This window comes from Cydia pomonella, chromosome 20, assembly GCF_033807575.1.
Source record: "Cydia pomonella isolate Wapato2018A chromosome 20, ilCydPomo1, whole genome shotgun sequence".
Lineage (NCBI taxonomy): Eukaryota > Metazoa > Arthropoda > Insecta > Lepidoptera > Tortricidae > Cydia > Cydia pomonella.
In genome coordinates, this window is record NC_084722.1 from 14113367 (window position 1) to 14140098 (window position 26732).

General features: G+C 37.6%; 1 protein-coding gene across 1 annotated transcript in view; it reads left to right on the forward strand.

Annotated features, from left to right (window-relative positions):
* LOC133529172 (proline dehydrogenase 1, mitochondrial) overlaps positions 1-26732 on the forward strand; it is a 61945-nt gene that overhangs the window by 24893 nt on the left and 10320 nt on the right. Inside the window, exons 2-6 of the mRNA XM_061866825.1 lie at positions 3321-3442; positions 4895-4981; positions 16546-16727; positions 19167-19231; positions 19990-20168. Coding sequence (XP_061722809.1) covers positions 3321-3442; positions 4895-4981; positions 16546-16727; positions 19167-19231; positions 19990-20168 — 635 coding nt within the window. The remainder of the gene's footprint in view (positions 1-3320; positions 3443-4894; positions 4982-16545; positions 16728-19166; positions 19232-19989; positions 20169-26732) is intronic.

Consider the following 26732-nt stretch of genomic DNA (forward strand, 5'->3'; position numbering starts at 1 on the left):
TCGTGAATGACACAATCTATAGCAAGTCTATCCGAACAGCTATAGTTCAATCACCTATTTTACGATCGCACTAACTAAAATTCACCATAAAAATCTTCTGTTCTAATGAATGTTGCGGATCGCTAGGTAATCCTAGCGACCCTGCTGTGCTATGCCGTTATTACATGTAAGTAGCTCAATATATGCAGCTATAGCTATTCATAGTTCAACCTCCCACCGGCCTTGCCCGAACTGATGAATCAAATCAACGGCCGTGCCCCTGACATTGTTTTTGCCAATACCCTGCCTACTTACGTCTAAGGAATGTGACGTATTGGTGTTGATGCCTAGTTCATTAACTAGTTCGATTTGTATCGTATGGTTGGTAGTACCGTCCTAATTTAAATTTATTGTACCTATGTAAAAAATTACGGCATGCCGGTAATTAAACAAATTTTCCTTTTTAAGGTTCCGTACCCAAAAGGTAAAACGGGACCCTATTACTAAGACTCCGCTGTCCGTCCACCTTTTACACCTCCAGATTTAATGTGTTTTTAACCATAGAGACTATACATCTCTATTGTATTGTAGTAATTATTTATTTTAAGATTATTATAATGTAATGTTTACCCAGGTATTGGCTGTATTTTATAAATGTTGTTATGTATTTTTCATGTCACTATATGATGTTACTATAAATGTTGTATTGACCTGTAAAAGAGCCCTTGAGGCCTACTTGCAGAATAAATATTTGAATTTTGAATTTTTGAATTTTGAACCGTGATAGCTAGACGGTTGAAATTTTCACAGATGATGTATTTCTGTTGCCCCTATAACAACAAATACTAAAAAGTACGGAACCCTCGGTGGGCGAGTCCGACTCGCGCTTGTCCGGTTTTTTTTAATAGTTTAATTTCAGAGATTTTAGTCTTAAATATCTATTCATTTCCTCATAAACGTCTACCACGTATACCACCTACGTATACCACGTGCCACAGCTGTTTCACGTCTCTGCCTTTAAGACCGAGTAAAGCACTATTGTTGCTAAGCAATTCTTCTGGCATCACGAAACTCTTTGTAAATGGGGTGATTATTGTATGAAAAATTCGAAATTTTCACGCCCTTCATAGAGTAGTTATAGGCGCATTTACTAATATTTGTATTTTTTAAGTATTAGGGGCGTAGGTGTGGTTCATATACAACAAATTGTGTAAAAATATTTTCAAGCCTCTACTTTCGTCTTAAGTTTTTGAGCCAAGCCAGGTAGTTGCATTAGAATAATATAAGATTAAAAAACTAATATTCCATTGCAAGGCCACCGAGTCTCATGACCGGATAGACGAATCTTATTCCAACGTATTTGGTAATACTATAAATAACTTAGGCTAGGACATTTGGAGGACATTCGCTCTGCCTTGACTTGGTATCTAACATAGGTCATACGGTAACCTAACCTCTCTTCTCAAATATATTTTTATTATGGGATGGTAATGATGGACCATCTGACTTCCAAGACAATAGTAAGTAGTTCATGCCGGCTGCGATCGGCTTTGCTTTGAGTCGTTATTTTAACAGAACAGGCCTACCATAACGTTAGCGAGCAAATTAACGTACGATATATATTAGTATCTTTAAAAACAGCCCATCAACCTCAAGGGAAAACTTTATAAAACAGCAATTAGACTCGCTATACTTTATGGTACCGAGTGTTGGGCATCCAATAACCAGCAGCTAAGTTACACACGACAGAAATGTGCATATTACGCTGGTCAGCGTCAGCGGGTGTCACACTGCTGGATAAAGTACGAAATATCCATATCACAAGTCGCGCCCATAATCTATATAAAGATATGTTTAACAAACATGGAAACTATAGGTCTAGATGTTAAATAAGAAACTGTAATAATATTTTTTGTATGACCGTTTGTTTCATATTTAAATAAAATAAAATAAATAAAATAAAATAATCCAGGTTAAAGAACGTCGCCTAGGACGGTATGGACATGTACTCCGCCGCCCTGAAGACCACGTGGTACGAGTTGCCCTGAGCATACACACGACAGTGCGAGGCGCTGGAAGACGGCCCGCCACCTGGTTGACGACGGGCCAGAAGGACCTGAAAGAGGAGTAGATATTATCGTAGTCCAGAACTGGGAACAATGGGAAAGGCAGGATCTTATCCTCACATTATTTGGGATAAGGCTTAGGACAAGAAAAAGGCTTTAATCTATCTTTAAAAACAGAATGTGATGAAATTTAAAGGAGTTACCTATTTAATCGCTATTCACCTCGGCCCCCGTAAACTCCCGCATGGTTTCAAAGAGGCCCGACGTGTCTGGTGTTCCTTAAACCGTTTAAGAACCGGAATAGGTCACTAAGCTTACCTGCGTAAAAAATGGGGCTGGACTGACGCCGAGGAATGTGACTGCGGAAACCCTAAACAAACTGTGCACCACCAACCAAGTATGACTCATGGATTTCAAAGACCTGACGAGCACCAGTTATGATTTGCATGTAAATAGGTACAACACACAGTGTAAATTTGCCATACTTACGATAAATAAATAAATAATCGCGATTTTGTAAATAGCCCAGTATACATACGTATCACACGGTTGACATTGAACTTGACTGTGAACGCCCTCGCCGCTGCCGGTTGGTAACATATGTCATGTTGCTTTTGTTGAGCGGCGTTGAGCGTGCCGATGCAAGTGAAATGCTCACATACAATCTGCAACATACTTATATGCATTAGTGTGTGAAATCGCGCCATTTTGCTATACCATGATGGCGCGATTTATAGCAAAATTTATGTCAAGTGTCTCCGGCTTGTTATCACGCAAGATTATACAATAATTATTATAATTTCTGTACCTTTTAAGACATGTATGTATGTATGTATATACTATATTGTACATAAAAATAAAAACACGAGAAAACACATTTACAGAGTAAATTAAATACAACAAAGGCCAACTTATTTCTTACTGCAGATGCATTATGCTGTTCGCGCATTTCTCTTACTAACGAGCGATGTATCAAAAACAATCTTGTTAGGATGCGATGCATGATATAGTAAGCTGTGTCAGATCACGCCATGTAAGCGTGACCATAATATCGTCAGTGACTAACTAATTGCAAAAAATAATCACACAAAAATCAACCTTGTTTAATGAATAGTCCGGTTCACTATGGCTCTGAACTTGTAGTAATAATTAGTGAGTTTTCGTTGTTATCTGACGATATATCTGCAGATGTTTAAATTTGACAAATAATCCAAATTGCTATTGTAATTTTCAGGTTATTGTTATATGTATTTAACAATGTCTTTATTTGTGCAGCTGATGAAGCGGATGCGGCAAGTGGTCGGCAAGAAGCTCTTCGAAATGATAATGAAAGCCACGTTCTACGGGCAATTCGTCGCTGGCGAAGACCAGAACAAAATCCGACCCACGCTGGACAGGTAAAAATACTGGTATAACTTGTAGCAAAGATGCATTGATTGAGAAAAGTCTAAGTGTAAGGCCTGAGTGGACGCTCGAGTTGGGCGTGCAACGGGGTTGGGCGGGCGTGCGGCGTTCATGTTAAACAAATGCAAACGTATAGGAGCGGCCTTAGTGCACGCTGCTCACATCACTTGTGAGCTCGACGCCACGCTGCACGTCCCGCCGAACGCTCCGCTCCGAGCGTCCACTCAGGCCTTACACTAAGACAATTTGGTCCGCCGAATTTCACAGTTAACCCACTTGCCATATGCCATCATGCCTGAAACAAAAACGCATCTCTACAATAAGAATGCAAACAAAATAATTAGCAAAAGTTAGAAGCGGTGTTGGCCGAGTGGATATGACGTCCGACTTTCAATCCGGAGGTCGCGGGTTCAAATCCTGGCTCGTACCAATGAGTTTTTCGGAACTTATGTACGAAAATATCATTTGATATTTACCACTAGCTTTTCGGTGAAGGAAAACATCGTGAGGAATCCTGCATACATCTGCGAAGAAATTCAAAGGTGTATGTGAAGTCCCCAATCCGCAGTGGGCTAGCGTGGGGACTATAGCCCGAGCCCTCTCGCACATGAGAGGAGTCCTGTGCCCAGCAGTGGGACGTATATAGGCTGAATTATTATTATTATTGTTATTATTAGTAGCTTTGAAGAATTACGGTTCGGGGTCGAACGAAAGGAATGCCAACGTTTAAGGGTTAAACGAGATGACACTGTACGGCTCCGTACGAAACTCAGATTGTCAAACATTGACGTTTGACAATATACTGATCACAAAACTGTGCTGTCAACATCTGCTTCAGCTGTCAAAATAAGGCACACGTGTTTTCATAAATTTTACCTCTTTATTACAATCGATAACTCCTTGTTTGTAGGTAGCCAACATTTTCGAAAAGTTACCAACAAACGGGTCACTACACAGTTTGTGCCTCCGTGCTATTGCTATGTCATTTCCGGTCTCAAATAAAAGATAAACATTAACAGTTAAAACTAAAATTACCGGAAGCGGGACATTATATTATTCCAAGTTTGAATCCACGCAAAACCATAGGTAATGTGGAAATCGGCTAATAAACCTCGATACTATAGGGTTTAAATGCTAACCAGCTACAGTCACGGGAAGTGGGTCAAACTTATCTTGGAAGATAAGTTTGACCCACTTCCCGATTTCCGATTGAGCTGATATTTTGCATACATATATAAATCGGGTGACAGTTCGATATTTTGATGACATGGAGCTGATCTGATGATAGTGATGATGAAGACATGAGGTGGCCATGGGAACTTTGTGATAAAACAAATTGTGTTTGGGGTTTTTATTATTGTCTCGATGAGTAAGACCAAAACCTTTTGCCAAAAACTTAACTTTCCTTTAGTATGTTATTCTAAAGTAGCTGTTTCCATTTCCAGACTGCGATCATTCGGCGTCAAGTCTATCCTTGACTACTCCGTGGAAGAGGACCTCTCCCAGGAGGAGGCCGAGAAGCGAGAAGTCAGGTAAACTGCTTATAATAAACGCAAACCAAACCGACGATCGAAGTCATATTACTATCTCTCTCACTCTTGCTATGACCACGTAAGCGTGAATGAGAAATTTGGTGCCCCAGGAAATTGACTAACTTTTACAGAACGGAAGAAAATTTAATCATTTATCAGTTAAATAAAATCCATGACTGTCATCCTTAAGGTGACCTTTTCCGAAAGTGTGTTTCCTTGTAATGTCTATTAGTGGCTATATTTTTTAAATAGGTATGTTGTTTTTAAGCACCCCTCAATTAGAATTATCCCGCTTTAATATCCTTGCGGCTGTAGCACGGTCGCATTTTTATCACTTGTCACGATGCCTGTCACTTTCACACTTACATACTTGTTAGAACAGACAGTTTGACAGGCATAGTGACAAGTGAGAAAAATGCGACCGTGCTGCTCCAGCCGAGTAACGAATAACGAAAACCGCAATTGTGGTTTGATATGTTTGTTGCTAAATGAGCAGGGCATTTGTTGCTTGTTGAAATGACACTTTCGTTAAGTAGTTCGTAATACATTCTGCTGTTTTGATTCCCAAGAAATGTACCTTAGGGGCATTCGTGCCGGGTACGTGACTTTTTTGAACACTTCTGATTTTCTGCAGGTTATTAAGCTAGCTAACATACGCGTCACGTACCTGACACAAAATTTTGTGGAATGCTCGCATAGCGAGCAGGAAAAGAATAACGAGCAAAGATTTAAAACATTGACCCGCATATGGTTTGACGCACAAGTTACACGTTACCTACAGATATACTTATAATTTTTTTTTACCCACATGTATTGACCGGTATCTTCATCCTTCTTTCCCGAAGTCCGATAACCATACAAATCACGTAACGCTCATATGTGTACGAAAACAGTAAGTTAATTTTGCTATTCGAAATGGTGCCTCACTGTTGGTGTGACCTGTGATGTATTCTATTTTTATACTGGCAACCTACCGGTTGTCACTGTTCCGGTTAGAATGTATGTAATCTGTCATAAGAGAATTAAGAGATATCGCAAGTAAAAATAGCATTATTTCAGGAAATTGTGTTTTTATTTAAGAAGACTTATTATTGGCGACGAGGATGGCTTTAATAGGAAATATAGAGCATTTTAATCCTGAAAAAGACTTTGCCGATTACAGTGAAAGAATGGAGCAGTTTTTCATTGTAAATAGTATTGAAAATGATATGAAGGTTCCGATGTTAATAACCTTAATCGGGCCAGAAACCTATAATGTATTGAAAAACCTCGTTTCACCGGAGAAACCATCGCAGAAAACTTACACAGATTTAATTGAAGCCCTTACTAAACATTATGTTGTCAATAAATCTGCAATAGCTGGCCGATACGAGTTTTACATGTGCAAACAAAAAGAGGGCCAAAGTGTTAACGAATTTGTAGTGGAAATAAAAGGGAAAGCGGCTTTATGCAAGTTTGGTAGTTTCTTAGATGAGGCATTACGGGACAGGTTGGTGTGCGGATTGATACAGGAGCATTTAGTAAAAAAATTGTTAACGGTGGGAGATGGCTTATCATTTGCAGAAGCTGTAAAAATTGCGTCAGCTTATGAAAGTGCGGAAAAAGAAACCAAAAACATTCAACCGGTAGGAAGTGTGTCAGCAATCAAGAAGCCAGTCCCAGGACAGAGTCGCACACCAGTGCACGTAAATGTACGTCCTCCAATGAAATATAGAGACAACATGCAGGGAAATGATAACAGAAAACAAAACATAAAAGAAGAAAATCCTCATTATGCCAGAGAATGCAGCCGTTGCGGGGGCAGTCATACTGCGGACAGATGCTTTAAGAAGACTTGGACCTGTTACAATTGCCAAAGGCAAGGGCATATTGCTACTAAGTGTCACTTCCGGCCGGCGGGGGAAAGGAATGTACTGAGACAGCTGGATGAGCAGGACAATGCGGACAAAGACCAGGATGGAGAAGAAGTCATTCTAGGAAGCATTCAAAACATTGACAGTGGAGATGAAGAAGCGGCATGGTTACCATTGTGACTAGGAAATCGAATCTCTCTTAAGATGCAAGTGGACACAGGAGCATGTAAATCAGTGATACATTGTAAGGATTTTAAGAAGTATTTTGGTGAAAGTGATTTAAGAAAATGTAATACTAAATTAAAATCGGTATCAGGGGAGCCATTAAAGGTTTTAGGAGCTGTGAAATTATGGGTGAAAAATATAAAAAAAGAGTTGTTTTTAATAGTGATTGAATGTGACAAATATTTTGAGCCGTTAGTTGGTAGAAACTGGTTAAGAGTTATTTTTCCGAAATGGCAGAGGTATTTTGAGATTAAACGGATTGAATTTGATGGTATGGATAAGAAAAAACTAATTCAAGATATTAAAAAGAAATATGCAAAAGTTTTTGAGAAAGATAGATCTTCTCATATTTTGAAATTGAAAGCAAGTCTAAAACTTAAGCATGGAGCAGAACCTATCTTTCACAAAGCTTATACTATACCTTATTCAAAGAAAATAGAAGTTGAAAAAGAATTATTAAGTTTAGAAAAGGCTGGTATCATAGAAAAGGTAAGGCATAGTAAATGGGCTAGTCCAATTGTGGTGGCACAAAGAGCTGACAAAAAAATACGTGTTTGTGTTGATTATAAAGTGACACTAAATCAAGTACTGGACAGTGAACACTATCCTCTTCCAATACCTGAGGACATTTTTACTGAATTGTCTGGAGGTAGTGTTTTCTGTGTTTTGGACTTATCGGGTGCATATCAACAGTTATTATTAGAAGAGGCCTCTCGTGAATACATGACTATTAACACCCACTTAGGCTTATTTCGACCAACCAGGTTGCAATTTGGAGTTTCAAGTGGACCCTCTGTGTTTCAGTGTGCTATGGATCAAATTTTAGAAGGATTAGGGAATGTCAAGTGTTTTATTGATGATATTGTAATAAAGGGCAAGAGTCTTTTGCATTGTTATCAGAATTTAGAAGAAGTGTTGAAACGTTTACTATGCTACAATGTAAGAATCAATTTAGAGAAGTGTCAGTTTTTCTCAAATGAAATTAAATTTCTAGGCCATATTATTAGCAGAGATGGGGTTAAACCATTACCAGAAAAAGTGGATGCTATCTTGAAAGCACCAGAACCCAAAACAGTCACTCAGGTGCAGGCTTATCTTGGTTTATTAAACTACTATGGGAAATTTTTACCTAGGTTATCTGAATGCTTGACACCTATCTATAATTTACTAAAAAATGACACTCCATTTAAGTGGACAGAGAGTTGCCAAAGAGCTTTTGAAAATAGTAAGAAATTATTACTAGAAAATCAATTAATAGTACATTATGATTGCAATAAAGAATTATTTCTAACATCAGATGCTAGTAAATATGGTGTGGGAGCGGTACTTAGTCATAAAATTGATGGTGAACCAATTAGTTTTGCATCTGGTACCTTAAATAGTGCACAAAAAAATTATTCACAAGTGGAAAAAGAAGCATTAGCCATTATTTTTGCTGTTAAAAAGTTTCATAAATTTTTGTATGGCCGTAAGTTTGTTTTGGTAACTGATCACCAACCTTTGAAATTCATTTTTGATCCTCTAAAGCGAATACCAGTAACTGCTAATGCTAGGCTTCAGAGGTGGGCTCTTTTATTGTCGGGTTATAGCTATGAGATTAGGTATAGAAAGGGCACATTACTGGCTAATGCTGATGCATTATCACGCTTACCCCTACCTGAAGTAGCCGTGGCGACTGAAGAAATAAGCTATTTGAATTTTTCTGATGATTTACCTTTAAACTTTAAAGAGATTGCATATTGTACTAAGACTGATCCAATACTGAGTAAAGTTTGTGAATACGTGAGTACGGGGTGGCCCAAAAGTGTAAGTGAGGACTCACTAAAACCTTATTTTGTAAAGCGAGCTGAGTTGTGTGTAGAGCAAAAATGTGTATTATGGGGTAGTAGAGTAATAATTCCATTAACATTAAGGTCAAAGGTACTAGGTAATTTTCATGAATCACACCAAGGGGTGGTACAATCTAAGATGCTTATGAGAGAATTCTGCTGGTGGCCGAATATGGGTCAGGATATTGAAAATTTAATTTTGAGTTGTGACATCTGCCAATCTTCTAGAAGTTTTACTAATGCATGCTCACTAAGTTCCTGGAAGCCTACAGAGAGTAATTTTGAAAGGGTTCATATTGATTTTTTTTATGTTAAATCGACTACCTATCTATTGATTGTGGATTCTAGATCTAAATGGTTAGATGTACATATTATGCAGGGTACCACAGCCCCACAAGTTATTGAAAAATTATGTGAGACGTTTGCCTTTATAGGGATACCAGCCCAATTAGTTAGTGATAATGGTCCCCCTTTTAACTCTAGGGAATTTGTAAGCTTTTTAAAAGCTAATGGATGTGAAGCACTCAAGACTCCTCCGTACCATCCTCAATCCAATGGATTAGCGGAACGGACCGTTTTTACGGTAAAAAAATTCTTAACTAGATTAGAAAACCTTAATCCTAAATTATCTAGAGAAGTGCGGTTGCAGAACTTTCTTTTTACTTACCGGAACTCACCTAATGCAACTGGAATGTCACCTAATGAAATTTTATTCAAACAAAAACCTAGAACAAGATTTGATTTAATGAAGCCACATAATATAATTTCTAGAAAAACTAAAAAAGAAAATAGAGAGCGAGTAGTAATTAACTTTAAAGTGGGGGATAGAGTATGGTGCAAGGAGTTGAGTAAAGGAACGGGTTGGGTCAAAGGAATTGTTTTCAAGCAATTGAGTGCGGTTAGGTATGTAGTAAATGTTGAGGGCATTCATAAGTATTACCATGCTTCCTCCTTGAGGCTTTGTTTTAGCCCGAGTGTAGAATACGAATCAGACATATCTATTGAAAATGAAACTAGACCTGAAACTTTGAGTGAAGAGCCACCAGTTCAGCCTTTTATCGAAGATAATTTTGAAAATAGAGAGGCAGCTCTAGATGCCAACTCCAATGGTGAAAACGCTAGAAGTGCAGTACCAGAGGGTAGTCCAGCTGCTAGAGAAGTAGAAGAGGGAAGGAATGTTAATGTGGAAATAACAGCCAGCCCAACTTTAAGGAGGTCATCTAGACCGCGAAGAGCACCGGATAGGTTAAATTTGTAATTAGGGATTCAGTTACATTTTAAAAAGGGGACGAATGTGATGTATTCTATTTTTATACTGGCAACCTACCGGTTGTCACTGTTCCGGTTAGAATGTATGTAATCTGTCATAAGAGAATTAAGAGATATCGCAAGTAAAAATAGCATTATTTCAGGAAATTGTTTTTATTTTGATTCCCAAGAAATGTACCTTAGGGGCATTCGTGCCGGGTACGTGACTTTTTTGAACACTTCTGATTTTCTGCAGGTTATTAAGCTAGCTAACATACGCGTCACGTACCTGACACAAAATTTTGTGGAATGCTCGCATAGCGAGCAGGAAAAGAATAACGAGCAAAGATTTAAAACATTGACCCGCATATGGTTTGACGCACAAGTTACACGTTACCTACAGATATACTTATAATTTTTTTTTACCCACATGTATTGACCGGTATCTTCATCCTTCTTTCCCGAAGTCCGATAACCATACAAATCACGTAACGCTCATATGTGTACGAAAACAGTAAGTTAATTTTGCTATTCGAAATGGTGCCTCACTGTTGGTGTGACCCACGCATACGTCAAAAGTCTTAATTTGTAATCAACAAATCTATACAACAGACATTATTACGCCAAAACTCATAATCTGTTTTAAAACAAATATGCAACGATTTCAGCAGAATTGTTCCCCTTTAACAACTCGACACTCATCTCATAACTTTTCATTCGCGCAAGTATGTAGCGTCCGACCGTCACCCGTCCGTAATTTTCTCATTATTTTTGCTTGTCAAAGACACGCCGGTTAACACTTATTATATATGAATGTGTTGTACGTATGTATGTGTAGCTCGTCACAATGGAATCGTGATTCTAAAATAGTTGAGCGCCCGTAAGAGACGGCCTTCGGCTGACAATCATGAAACGCGAACAGTTGTAACGGCCATCTCGCTCGTTTCCTTTTGTTTTTTATAAGGCCGATATGTTATTCTAATAAATTACTTAGACAAACGCTCGGGAAGACCAGTATTAAGTATTCGCTCTGATAACATATAGTTTATAATCGCCCGTGGACTGCTATTGTTTGGAATAAACCGCGCGAATATATTTTTGTCATTTATCGCTGTGGATATAACATCTATCACATTCGTTCTGACAAATGTGTGCAAGAGCGTCGAATGTTTTATTCAAAACGATAAAACGATGTAAACGTAATCTTTATAGGTCAATAACAGCGTTTACTTTTTTGCATTTCACTGTTTTTAGTAAAAAATAATTTTACGGTATTATTTAACGATGGTTAAATTAACTTTTAAGTGCAAGTACTTAGTTACTACGTACCTAACTACGTTTTCATGAAAAACGACTATTTTAAAAACCAATAAACTTACATTGTATGTTATTCTTCCCCGTCCATTCTCCTTTATCGGTTTTAACCACGAGTTTAGTTACAAAATTATCCTCATACGAGCGTGGTAGGTATAATAATTTAGCTAACTTAGTCATTAATATTGCTTAGAAATAAAGGCACCTAATACTGTTATGTATATAGTGAGATCTATCTAAATTCATCGATACTTACATAGATTCCTCTTACACTATGTGCAGAAATACCTACTTATACAAGTTTAAAGAAATACCTGATACAAGAAATCTAAGAATTATTATGATATAAGTTATTTGTAACAAAATGCCCTAATTTTTATAAAATTTTCTAAGTTTTGCGGCATGTCAGTTAAATTGTAGGTGGTATCAAAGATACATTGATTAAGGAAGTCAAGTAAAGATTAAAACAATGTCGTGCTTCGAATTTGACAACTACCTAAATAAGATGGCGCTGTACGGCTCTGCATATTATGTAGTTACTCTGATTGTCAAAAGTTGACGTTTGACAATTGACTGATCACAAAATGTATGGCGCGAGCAGCGCCATCTGTTGCTGATGTCAAACTAATGGGCACGTTTATTTCTTAGACTCTACTACAGTCAATAAACTCTTTGGTGGTATAAATATAGCCCCAATCCCAAAAGTTCCAACACACAAGGGAGGTGCTACTGGAATATATAAAACCCATGCTATAGTAGATCTAGATCCTAAGCGTCCTCTTCCATTATTTCAGAAGCAGTACGACAAGTTTTCGCTTACAAGAATTGCTAAAAAACGGCCCCCGGAGCCTCCAAGACATTGCAGTTGCCGGGTTTTTCTTTTGTTTCTTTTCTTTTTAGACGCCATCTTGAATTCATCTCTAGTGTGTTCGAGTAGACTCTATTTAAAAAGTAATTGACTCATTTTTAACGCCTTTCAGCTTGTAGTGTTGGTAATTAGTTTTCTTTTAGCTAATTAGCGAAGTTACGTTTATGATTATTGTAATGGGATTTAGCAGTTACTTAGCGAATGCTAGCGAGTAACTGTGTAGCTTGCCAATACAATTACAAATAATTATCGGTATTATCACTATATTAAGTTTAGTTAGCTCTCTTTATTTTTTTATTTTTACGTTTCTTTTTTTTTCTTGAGAAGAACTGGGATTTTGATTGTTTAAATTTACTTTCCAGTAATTTAGCTGAGTAATAACAATTGGCGTATTGTTTTTATCGGGGCCTTTACAACTACCCATGTTTTATGTTAAATATTTATTTTTTACTAGTTTTTACCCGCGACTTCGTCTGCTAGAATAATGATTTCTGCGATAAAAACTATATTATGGCTTATGGCTTTTCCTGCGACTCAAAATGTCTCCACACCAAATTAAATTCAATATCTTTAATGTCAAAACACATGTCGTATGAGAAATATGTTGATAGAGTCAGACCAAGATAAGTTGGCAGCGATTTTAATAGCCCAGCCTGTGCAAATGCTGAGTAAACGTCATAATTTCATAGAAGTTTGACATTTAAAATAACACTTGCACTGTCTGGGCTGTCAAAATTGCTGCCAACTTCTAACTCTACCCCCTGAGGGGTTATGCCCCTGCCATTGAGTGGTTATATATGTATTCATCTAGTATCAATTTTATAAGACTCGATGCCTGATTCAGATGTAACAATCAGTCATGGTTTTGACACGACCTTGAAGATCGCTCCCGCTGATCGGTGGCGAAATGAAGCGAAAGTCATGCGTGATATACGCGCCAATCACCGAGACGATCTTATATTTTTTTATTTTACTTTATTGAGCTCACATAACAGAAATCGTACAATATCATGAAACATACAATATACAATAGCATATCATGGCTTAAAAACTAGCACGAGGTCCAAAACAAGTGTACAGAGCATGCTTTACAAGTAAGCGCAAATGTTACAAATTAATTTAACACCGTATCATAGCTACACCATATCAGAGAACGAATAACTATCGAAACATCACAACGATCGTCATGGTCGTGTCAAAACCATTTTAAAACCATGAGAAATTAAATCCTTCGGAATCGGGCGGCTGTTTGACACAGTAGGGCTTCTATAAATGAGTAAAGGACGTCATCTCTCATGTCCGTATATCGTGCAACTGATTGATCATGAGAATTGGCCGTCAATGATTTGATATTTGGCTTCTTAGTGTTGATACTTCAATGGATGACATCTGACAAGGTCGTTTTGATCCCCCGTGATAGTTCTCGCAAAGTAACCGTTCAATGGATAAAGGGGCATAGTGGATCAAGAGGAAACGATGCAGCGGATAAACTGGCCAGGAAAGGTTCAGAAACACCGGTATATGGACCCGAGCCCATCATACCCCTACCAATATCTTAAATAGACAACCAGCTAGACTTACATTACAGACAACTCCACAATAAATACTGGAAGGAAATGGACACATGCATGCAGACCAAATATATTTTACCGGAACTAAACTACATGCTAACCAAAATATTATTAAAGACACCTAGACACCAACTACGTAAATAGTAGGATTAATTACAGGACAGGACACAGCACACTAAACAAACACCTACATAATAAATATGGGTAAAACAGACGGCCCCATGTGCAGAGCGTGCATGGAAGAAGAGGAAACAACAAAACACATTCTCCTAGACTGCAAACAGGACCTGCTCCTCCACGAAGCCTAGCAAACCTAAAAGCTTTGCTAGGCTTCGTGGAGAAGCTGGTCCTGTTTGCACTGTTGAGACTGCTTACCATCAGGCGGGCCGTATGCTTGTTTGCCACCGACGTCGTATAAAAAAAAAACCAATGAATTCGTAACAACTCATAAACATATTTTTGCAATCAAACATAATGCATCTTATATGGTTTGTTTGAGGTAGATGTCGAGTTGAAATATTATTCTGAACACCTAAGTACCTCAGATCATAATAGTTATAAATCATACATGTAGACGCTGTGCAGCTGCCAGCTACTACACAGTGTTGCTACATTATGAAATCGGCAGAAACCATTACTGACATACTATTATACCTTTAAACGAGCAATTCTTGTATATTTATATATTTCGGGGATCTTGGAAACGGCTTTAACGATTTCGATAAAATTTACTGGAGGGTTTTCGGGGACGAAAAATCGATCTAGCTGGGACTTATCTTTGGGAAAACGCGCATTATTATGTTTTCCGACCAAACATCTGCCTACCAGGGCGGCTACCGGGAAAATCGAAATTCGTCAATTGCGGGAATTTTTCTCTGTCACTCTGATTACGTCTTACGAAGAGTAAAAGAGAAAAATCCCCGCAATTTGCGAATTTCGATTTTCGCGGTAGGCCCCCAGGGGCCTGTTTATCGAACGGTATTAGACTAACATTATTATTCCACGAACTGGGGCCCATTTCTAAAACGATATTAGACTAATAATGTTAGTCTACGAACTGGGGCCCATTTCTCAACCGGTATTAGACTAATATTATTAGTCCATGAACTGTCAAGTCGCATGGGTTACCATGGCAACGCACTAATAATATTAGACTAATGCCGTTCGAGAAATGGGCCCCTGATACTATAACAATAAATGAGTACCATCGCCCACACTGTTAAATGTCCAACGGTGGACCTTATTACGAAAGGCATAAGGTCCAGCGATGGACAGTTAAGAGTGTTCCTGTTTGTATATCTATAGCTACAGTAAGTACACGTGTAGGTATGTACCTACTTACTACATACTTTATAGTTGAGCTAGCAACAAAAAATGTCTACGGTTGAACGAAGTTGAAAGCGTTAGTGGTCTAGCGGGTCATGGGAGTGTAACTAACCGTTTTACCGTATTTTTTGCACACAGATAGTTTCAAGACGTATAGCTAATCGTGGAATTCCTCTCCGTCTCACAATACTTGTTAGAAAGGGAAAGATATATTTAGGCAATCAAGAGGCTATTGACACGATATTAATAGGTACGACAATTACAATGTCTTAGAGAAAGTGATCTGCTTCTAGCTCGTGCCAAAAACGTCCGTCATAGAATACATGTATTACGGTGACCCACTTCCGCCGAATCTTTCTAGACTAAAATTTACAAAAAGTGTAAAACACACCTTATGACCTGTTCGACAAATTCCAAATTACTTTGACACGAAATTGGCTAGAGCGTGTTAGGCTATTGGATTGTTAACAACCTAAATTATACTTTATAACTGGTTCGCGTGAGTTTAAATTGGTTTATCATGAATTGTTTTGGCGTTTAGCCAAATTTTATGCATCTTATGTTCGTATGTATAGAGGTTCAGATCGATTCGATTGCTTCTTATTTCTATAGTGATATGTGGCAGTGAGAGTGATTTTTGGCACTTATCTGAAGGGGAAATGGTAGATATTGTGTACATTTAAAACGATATATTATTAGGCACGTGTAACATTAAATACGCGAACTTTTGTGTCGTTAACCCGTTTTTATTGCTAGTATATTTTAAGAAAGTACATGAACTGAGGAACATGTCTATTAAGAATGTGATTAAAATTTATGAGTTCGTATGGCGACATCTTGAAAGAAACTGAAAAGTAATAAAATATAAAAAGTTAGTTAACGTAATTTAGTTGTTAGATTAGAATATTGTACAATTGAACAGATAATTAAAAGTAGGTACGTATATTACCTATAATAAATTGTTTAATATTACGTAACTACCTGCACTTAGCGATTGTCTGGGAAGGTACCGCCTTATTATATTTCAGTTAAAAACAAACTCCCCACATTAATGTTACTTGTCTACTACAATACACAGTAGCCCATCCAAACACATCACGTAATTCTGTAATGACAGGGAACTTCTGAACTGGTCTAGACATTTTCACACTACATTCCAGGCAAGCGATTACGAAAATCTAGTGATTCGCAAAGCGGCGATCGCGGCTGATCTAAAAACAAAACCCAATATAAACATTTTTAAAGCGGTTGTGCATATACCCACCCTGTACTTTAGACGCTCATCGTGTCCATTATTTTTCCGTTTAACTAAGATTCATTCTCTTTCCAGCGCTTCAATCTCCCAGAGCGGAGAGAAAGAGGAAGAGGGACAGCTGAAGCAGTACCATGTGGAGCAGCGCTTCGCCGACCGCCGGTACAAGGTGCACAGCGCGAGGACGTACTTCTACCTCAATGAGGCGGCGTGCGAGAGGAACATGGAGGCGTTCCTCAAGAGTATTGAAGCTGTGGCCGGTGAGTCTCTTTCATACTGCTTTTATTTGCCTTGGGTGGTATAAGGAAAGAGGAAGGAGGAGAGGAAGAGAGGTTTGGGCATTGTGTCATCTCGCTTTGTGTGGTAGGGCACTGTGGATGTCATTCCAGATCTAGAGCAGAGCCCAACTGGGGATGTACCTCCACCTTACAGAAAACCGCAGCCAAATAACACTAGATCCTACTTATAGTGTTGTGTTCCTGCCGGTGAGTAAGGTTGCCAGAACTCGACGAGGGTGCGGAGTATTAGGGTCGACAACGCGCATGTAACTCCTCTGGAGTTGCAGGCGTACATAGGCTATGGAGACTACTTACCAACAGGGCCGTATGCTTGTTTGCCACCGACGTAGTATAAAGGAGGGATGATTAGTTGTACCACGTAAAAGTGTGTGCAGGATGTTGCCCAGAAAATTGCGGTAGAACGAAAGAATATTTTTCATTGGCTTAGGTTTATCACTAACGCTTTTATATGATAACCGCAAACCGCAACATGCATCTATTACTAATTTGTTTTATCCCCTTCTACCAAACAAAAACGTCAAAGTAACAGATAGGGCCATTACCAGTACCTCTAATAGCTGTAAGCTTTTATTAGACAGTGTATTATAGAACCAACATATAAGATTTATTGTTCACATCTAGATTACGAAGAACGTTTCAACGACGAACCTATCGAAGCTCTGGGATTTGACGTAAACTGTACCGTAATTTATTTACTTGTTCTTGTAACGTACAGTCCACTGCAATAATATCTTGCTCGGCGAAGCGTGCAAACATTTCTGATACCATCTCATCGGAGGTATAGAGTCAGACCAAGTTGGCAGAGATTTTGATACCCAGCCTGTGCAAGTTTTAAGTATATGTCATAATTTCATAGAAGTTTGACGTGTACAATAACCCTTGCACTGTCTGGGCTGTTAAAATCACTGCCAACTTATCTTGGTTTGACTCTAGAAATGTGTAATTTTTGTTGTCAGATATTATTGCAAGACTGTATCATAGTTTGAACATGAATAGCGTGGAGGTGGTATTGGCTAAGTCAGGACACCTGCGGCTATGGCACGGTCGCATCTTATCACTTGTCATTATGCCTTTCACTTTCGCACTTACATACTTGTTAGAACGTGACAGGCATAGTGACAAATGATAAAAAGCCAATCGTGCTATAGCCGCTGTATTCACTTCTCTTATACCCCGTTTTTTTTAGATTAGAAATTTTATAACCTCAAAAGTAGTGGTAACTTTTTCCTCCAAAATTAAATCTGAGGAAATTATGCACAGAATATATATATATATATAGTGTCAATCAATATTTTTTTTATTTCATCATCATAGGTGTCGTTTGCATATTATTGTACCGCAATATTAAATATCACAGCCAACCTAGTATTTCGGAAGAAAATATTCATTAGGTACGGTGACGTCTGAATATATCGATACGAAAAAAGTGCCAAAAATATGTGTACACAACTTTATTGCCCACATATTAAGGTAGTGTATAGATATTTTTGGCACATTTTTCGTAACGATATTTTCAGACGTGACTGTACAGTCAGCATCAAAAGTAACGGATGAAACAACGCGCCAAAAGTATCTTATATTCCGGATAACTTTTCCAAATATAGATAAATTTCTAAAATTCACGCTCAAAATATGAAACCTTATTTGATCCACTACTTTTGATGCTGACTGTACCACTTCTTTTGAGGTTAAATAATTTAAACCTAAAAAAAACGGACTATAAATGATATCTTTCCATGGTATTCATGTCCGAAGTATTAAATAGTAGACTATTCAGTTATTTAATTTCTATTCGTATCTCTAGTAGAGATACGAATAGAAATTAGTAGAGATTCTCTACTTACCTATGTAGGTATTGTCAATATTTCTAACGTGGGTACTTACATCTCATTACAAATATTAAAATCAGTAGATAGTTAAGTCGATACCTAACCTAATAAAGCAATTTAGTGTAATTTGCATTGTCGTAAATAGAGAATAATAGGGAAAATACCATTGTAAACATACAAGTAAATTTCTCCTTACTAGTTAGGCTGCATTTCCACCAGAGATGTGCGAAGATGTGTTTGTTAAGACCAATAAAATCACTTCATTTGTTTTCCTCGCTAGCCGTGCAGTGATTCTACTGGTTCCTAACACCTTACTGCGTGTCATAAAAATATTTTATTGAAATTTGAACTTTAATAGTTGTCAAAAGAGTTGAAAATTATAACTGCCATATATGGTTGCATATGCGGTAAAAGGGTTAAAAATTTATCCCTCGCCACGCATACTCGGACATCTCTGGTTGAAACGCAGCTTTTAAGTTGATTATGACGTGTAAAATGTACTATGTTTATATTTACCAATAAAGTCTGTATTCTGTATTCTGATGAATACTAATGTTGTTGGTATTTTCAGACACCACGAAAAGCACGGGCCTCATGGCGGTCAAGTTGACCGCGCTGGGAAGACCTCAGTTGCTGGTGAGTTGTGCCTTATTTATTGTTAGGCGACATCTAAAGGGTTCTTTATTCGTCTGAACCGTCGGGAAGTCGAAATCTTTTTAACTGACATCAAGATCTCCGAGGAAGGAGGGAAACAGCTTTGCTGATTATGAAAAAATGTTTTTGTACTTTGAATGTGTCTTGTATATCTACTTCTTAGTTGGCTATAGATTAGCTGATGAGTAAGGATCTGATAATGGATTCATAGAAAAAACAAGATAACTTCAAATTTTATTTGCTTTTGGAAAGTACTATTAGTAAAGAAGGACTTCTGGTGTAGACCATAAAATAATTTTGATTTTAGACCTTTTAAACTGTTCAAACTCTAAATAATAAATAGGGATAAGTAAATGAAGTTGAAAGTTTTGACCACTTCTACGTGAACTATGTCGCGTTCGCGTGCGGAGGTTGTAATCAGATGAGATTGGGCACAATCTAGGAATATGAATTCTGGGCCAAACCGTACCCTCGTACTTTGTCATTGCTATAGTGAAAATCAACATAAAAGCCGCCATATTTTCTCTCTAGCGGCTCGTCGCATTTTATCACTTGCCTGTCATGTTCTAACAAGTATGTAAGTGCGAAAGTGACAAGTAATAAAAATGCGACCGTGCTACAGCCAGTACAGCCGTACATCTGATATTTTGTCACCATCCGCAGTTACACAGAAATCAAATTCCTTGACCGCCATCGCCTTTCATAATTACAAATGTCAAATCTTCCGTCTAATGTTTCAGTTGCAACTGTCCGAAGTGATCATGCGCGCCCGCAACTACATGCAGCAGATTGTGGGCGGCACGGGCAACGTGCTCACTCACCACAAGACCATCGAGGACCTGCAGCGATACTTCGGGGACCACAGCGCGAAGCCGGAGGTCCAGGAGTTCATGAAGCAAATCACCTCGGACAAAGAGGGGTAGGTGTCTAATAACAGCACGGTATCTTCGGTAGCACTGGCAACGTGCTTACTCATCACAAGACCACCAAGAACCTACGGCGGCACTTGGGGGACCACAGCTCCAAGCGTTCAGGAGTTCATTAAGCAGATCACCTCGGATAAGGAGGGGTAGATATCTAACAGTGTGGCCAATGTGCTTTATCAAGCCAAGGCCAGAAGGTCCTTCTGTAGTACTTAGGAGAATCCCAGGTGTTTATAAAGCATACCACCTCGAATACGGAGAGACAGGTATCTATCTAACCATAACAGTATAGAGTATCTGCAGCGGTACTTCGAGGACCGGTTGAAGCTAGGGGTCCAGGAGTATATGAAACATATCATCTCTGATAAAAAAGGGGTAGGTTAGGTTAGACATGGATGTATTGGAAACATCACTTAGGTTACCACTTATCCTATGTAGCCCTCTGTCTCTCTGGATCTGTATCCAGACGTTTATAAGGCAGAGTTCCTCGAATAAGACCCTGTAAATATTTATATCTTATTGTTTGTCTTCCTTTTGTATTTTTTTTCTAATTTGTAAGAGTATGTACGTTGGAAGATGGAAACAAAAATTATAGCGATGATATATATATATTTTTATACTACGTCGGTGGCAAACAAGCATACGGCCCGCCTGATGGTAAGCAGTCTCTGTAGCCTATGTACGCCTGCAACTTCAGAGGAATTACATGCGCGTTGCCGACCCTAAACCCCTCCCCCCTCGTTCAGTTCTGGTAACCTTACTCACCGGCAGGAACACAACACTATGAGTAGGGTCTAGTGTTATTTGGCTGCGGTTTTATGTAAGGTGGAGGTACTTCCCCAGTTGGGCTCTGCTCTAGATCTGGAATGACATCCACTGGCATGGACATATGTGTATTCTAAATGAACCCTATGCAATCTGCGTTATCTTAAATAGCGAGAATACATGCATGAAAGTCTATTGTAAGAACGCTTCCATTAATAGACTTGCGTCGGATATCCCGACCGCTGTCGCATTACTGTTGCATAATTGTCGGTTCACACGTCTGCCAAAAACGCTGAAACTATTTCAGTTGTTCGCAGTACACTGAATCACCCTGGCGGGTTTCCAATGGACGTCTTTTTCTTTGTTAGTAACATGGGCATAAAGGCATAATTTACCATCTTTTTGAGATAAGATGAATAGATAAAACTCCGCAGATGTAAGCCGCAGAGATTCTAAATCACTTTGCAACTACTGTTTTTGACTAACAGAGATGATTTCGCTACCCAACGATTGTCCGCCTATTCCAACAGGCTTTTTAGCGATAATACCGCCTGTTGTACATCTCTATATTTAATCCATTGTTTTTTCTGTACTGTTTCTTCTATTGCGTTGTGAAATAAAGAGTATTCTATGTTTATATCCTACTTTTACGGAGATCTTTCTAATCCGAAAATACCTTGTTATCGACGGAGTTATTCTTAAAAATTCTCGTTTGTAGTTAATCTGAACACCAATAGCGATATTGGCGTCAGAATCTGACGAAGTATTATATACACGTGTTATTGTGTGTGTCATTAGTTCTAATTAAAACATATGAGCAATATCGATTTGTACCTTGTCATTTTTGGTGACAAATCGGATCGGACTGCCAACGAAGTCACCCGTTATAAGATTTGGCTGGGAGTAAAAACATCAAACGGGTCACGTCTGATCAAACAATCGTTCGTTATTAATAAGAATAACCGGAGTCCAGTCGATTCTTGCTGGATCCAATAGGTTTTCATTACAAAAAGGTATCTTTTTAACGTGTACAATTTTAAACTAAAAAGTGGCGGGATCTGGAAACTGATCAGAAATGCCGAATTATGTAATTGTTAATTTGTAGCTGTGTGCTTTCCACATACGTGTTTCGTATGTATAATTATATTTCCTTGTACACTTGCCAATTGAGAGGGTGTGACTCTTGAATTGGCACCTGTAATTGTGCCTTAGGCAAAAACTATCAGAAAAGTTAAAAGAAAACATATTACTTCATTTATAGATAGGTACATTAATTATATGAATCAATGGTAATCCGTGATTACCAGAAGATCCTCACTTCCGCCTCTCAAGGAGATTTAAGAAAGGACAGTACAATATTAATAGCTTTCAGCTGTCTACTCGTATGTCTAGCTCATCTCAATCACATAATATGACTACATGAGAAATGTCAGTTTGTGTGACGCTGCCAAAACGGATAAATCTTGTTAATTTATTGATATAACTCTAATAGTTACAGTTCACCTTGAGAATTGCTTTACATTTTGGTGCACTTTTTTAAAATTCAAAATATTATCTAGAATAGTTATTTGTACAACAAGAGAGCAAAGCTTGATATTTCTTCGAGTGCTTGTTTCGAGTCCCGTGCAAGCGAAAGATTCTATAATAGATTCACGAGCGTAGCGAGTGAATCTAATTTAGAATCTTGAGCGTAGTAAGGGACTCAAAAGCGCACGAGATGTAAATAACTTTGATCTCGTGTACTTACACAAAAAATTTCACATCAGTCAGCCATCAAAAAATACAACCTGAAAAAATGTAATCCAGACGGACGGATCACTATTTCACTCATGTTTTCTGAAGGTATTCTAACAATTAACTTTAATTACCGCAATAAAACAAAACGAAAGAAATTTCAATAAAATAATACGATAATAATGAATTAACGAACATCAATTGACAGTTCAATCGACAACTTTTTTTTTGTAAAAAAAAAATACTTTGTAAGATACGGTCCGAATTGCGGATACTACTATTTGTCAACTACAGTAGAGATCGTTAAAAGTAGTTATGTAGAATTATTAACTGCGTAATAATTGCGTAAATTTATATAAGTTTAATGTTTTGATTATATAATAAAATACGTAAAATATGGTGTTTTTATTAAATTTTGAACTTTTATTTCATTAATTTATTATTACGAATGAAGACTCGTTACCACCCTGTTTTGGAACGATGCGGTCTGACTTATTTCTCTCTGACTTTTTTTGTCTCTTTCTTTTTGCTAATGACGTGATAGGGACAAAGACAATAGAATCCAAATATTTCGAACTTGTATTAGGCCCCGCACGTTGAAATGACATTCGAATCTAAAGGTAACCTGTATGTTATTTTGTGTCACTCAGTGAGCAAAATGCCATTTTGCTCACTGTTTTTAAGCATCAAATTACCCTTGTTCGAGCTGCTGACGTGAAAAATTATTATTAATTATTATCTATTACTATTTTTTTATCAGTGTTGCAAGTTGTGATGTTGCTGGACGGTTGACAGTAGCAGCAATTAGATCATATTTCTTTATAACTTTTACCGCATTGAAATCAAATCGCAGAATAACATACCTTACCATCTCTGAGCAATCTCTCGTGTGTGTGAGTTCTTAGAAACTGGTACTCTGATCTGATCCTTGTTACTTTATCAGATGTCGTTCCTTTTCCTATATATATTTCCAATCGTTTTCATGTTATTCTTATATTTGCTTGTATGTTTGAAGTAAAATTAGTAGTAATACGACATATCCTTTGACCTTTCCGTGACAATGATTTAAGGTGTATTTTCGTTTGGCATGGAGTTTGTTTAATGACACCTACATTGTTCGTACCTACATATAGTAACTATTGTTCATTGTTTGACTATTTGCGACATTGGCACGGCTAATGCTTCTCGGTAAACTATTCCCGGTCCATTGTAAATTCGCAATCGTTCAGTCGTATAATAATGGTATTTTGTCTGAAAGGAAAATATTAGCGAATGTGATTTGAATTTGATTCGATTTGTGAAAGAAAATAAAAGATACTATTGTTCGTAATATGACAAAGTAATCTAAGGTTTGGTTGGTTTTTACTCCCATTTCATAGGACGTTATTATTAACTACCTAAGTACACGGAACAGAATAAAGGTTTCTTCGTTGGACAGGCAACTTTTCCGTGGTTTTAGTTTCCCTTTTAAGTAAATAAGTAATCACTCTCTCTGAAGTCTTATGAACTACCTACCTAATCTACTTATTCTTATATTTATAAAAACCTGTTATTTAAATATGTATTTGACGACCAGTTTGGCCTAGTGGGGAGTGACCCTGCCTACGAAGCCGATGGTCCCGGGTTCAAATCCTGGTAAGGGCATTTATTCGTATGATGAGCATGGATATTTGTTCCTGAGTCATGGGTGTTTTCTATGTATTTAAGTATTTATATATTATATATATCGTTGCCTAAGTACCCTCAACACAAGCCTTATTGAGCTTACTGTGGGACTTGGTCAATTTGTGTAATAATGTCCTATAATATTTATTTATTTATTTATTTATTTATGTGTGTTCTCAATAATACTGATCTACTATTAGAAGTATTATAGCAAATTAAATTATTTTCTGAAAATATTTTAATTTGTTTTTCCTAGTATATGACATTTATTTCACTTTATAATACTGATCTAGGTTGTACAGTCAGCGTCAAATACTTTGTAGCAACCAAAGTGGCCAAATAGTTCGGTACACCATATATTTAGTATGGTGTACCGAACTATTTGGCCACTTTGACTGCTACAAAGTATTTGACGCTGACTGTATACCAAGATAATATAAACAATTTAAGGTGGTTCGATTTTCATACAAAAAACAATCGCTATTTTTTAATTAATTACACAATATTATTACATAAATAGTTGCGCATCTATCTACTTTCGAATATTCATTTGCGCTAAATTAATAGAAAAACTTTGTTTCATACAGAAATCATGCAATAATCAACGTTATATTTTTATAAATTTTACTCATGTGTGTGTGACAAATGTCGTGTACAAATACATTGCGACGTTGCCACTCCATGCCTCGAGCGGCCATCGGCGCGACGTTGCGATGTTTGACGCGTTTTTAGCTGACTCTGTCGACACTGACACTCAGTGTGACCAGGCGTACGATAATTGTCGTACATGTACGATAATTTGGGCCCCGGTATGACGTAATGTTCCAAAGAGCATTATCGTACACTAAAGTACTATAATTTCAGCGCTTGTATGATGCCACCTTAAAGGTCTAGTAACTTGAAGCAAAATATGACACTTTCTGTCAGATATAGGCTAAAATTAGTATCTTTTGGGTGTTCGGCTCCTTGGTGTAAGTTTAAAGTTTAAAATATCACAATTTCCTGTATACCGTTTGAGTCTATCCCAAAAATACACAAACATAAACAGATTTTTTGCGCAATTTAGACGAAAATTGTATTTTTTTTATTATTATTTCAAAATTTAAGCTTATTTTGCTAGACATTTTTAGGGGCTGCCTTTTTGATTGGCGTACGATATTTTTTTCAACGGTACAATAATATTGACACTCAAATACGATAATTCTCTTCCGCTCACCTGGCAACACTGCTGAAACTTGACAGGACCTGGGGCCTACCGCGAAAACCGAAATTCGCAAATTGCGGGGATCTTTCTCTTTTATTCTCACTAAGACGTAATTAGAGTGACAGAGAAAAATGCCCGAAATTTACGAATTTCGATTTTCCCGGTAGCCGCCCTGGTGCTTGAGGTACTTGATAGAAAACAACGCTGCCGCATGTTCTGAATTGTGATTTTATGTGTTTTTGGTTTGAAAATTATAGCAACGTCTAAATCAAGTTACAAAAATCATCGATATTCTGGTCCGCGAAAAACCAAGAAAAGTGTAACTGTAATTGGAGTCTACAAAAATGACCAATTCATAGAAAATATGACCTAGAAACTAGTTCACTTTTATAAAACTCAATTTTGCCCGAGATTGTACTTAGGCGAATACCTAAGGGAGCTAAGTGTATTGATCTTGAATAATTAGTTGGCTAATACATATATGACTCCAACATGATATGGACATTTACATCATAACTATTATACCTAGTTGGTTACTAAGTTCTGTTACTCGATTTCTTTCTTTCTTCCTAGCGTTGTCCCAGCATATTGCCACGGCTCAATGGAGCTTGGGGTCCGCTTTGACAACTAATCCCAAGATTTGGCGTAGGCACTAGTTTTTACGAAAGCCACTGCCATCTGACCTTCCAACCCAGAGGGTTTGAGGGATGTTTTCCTTCACCGAAAAGCGACTGGTAAGTATCAAATGATATCTGTTCTGAAGTTCTGTTACTCGATTTGCAACCTCTTTATTTCCGTTAAAACAAATGCTACCGAAAAAATAAAAAATGACATAATGTGGTGGATTTGTGAGCTATAATTATATACCACACATAACGCTTATCTCGTCGTATCTATAATGAATTGGGGCCTAAAAGAGAATCGTATTCCAATTTTTTGAAACGCTTGTATTACTTTCTATATTAACTAAAAGTTGCCTTAAAATTCAGCTTTTATACTAAAAACGGCTTTAAATTAACAAAATATATTTTGACAGATGCTTTCGCGACCAAAACGCTCTTTGAAAATTGTGTGACGTCACAGTTTGACACATAACTACATACACACGTAGAAGATACGAACTGTCAACTGATATTTATCATTTGTTGTTAATCGCCTAACTGTCAACAGTGTCAATCCGAGAGTTGTGACG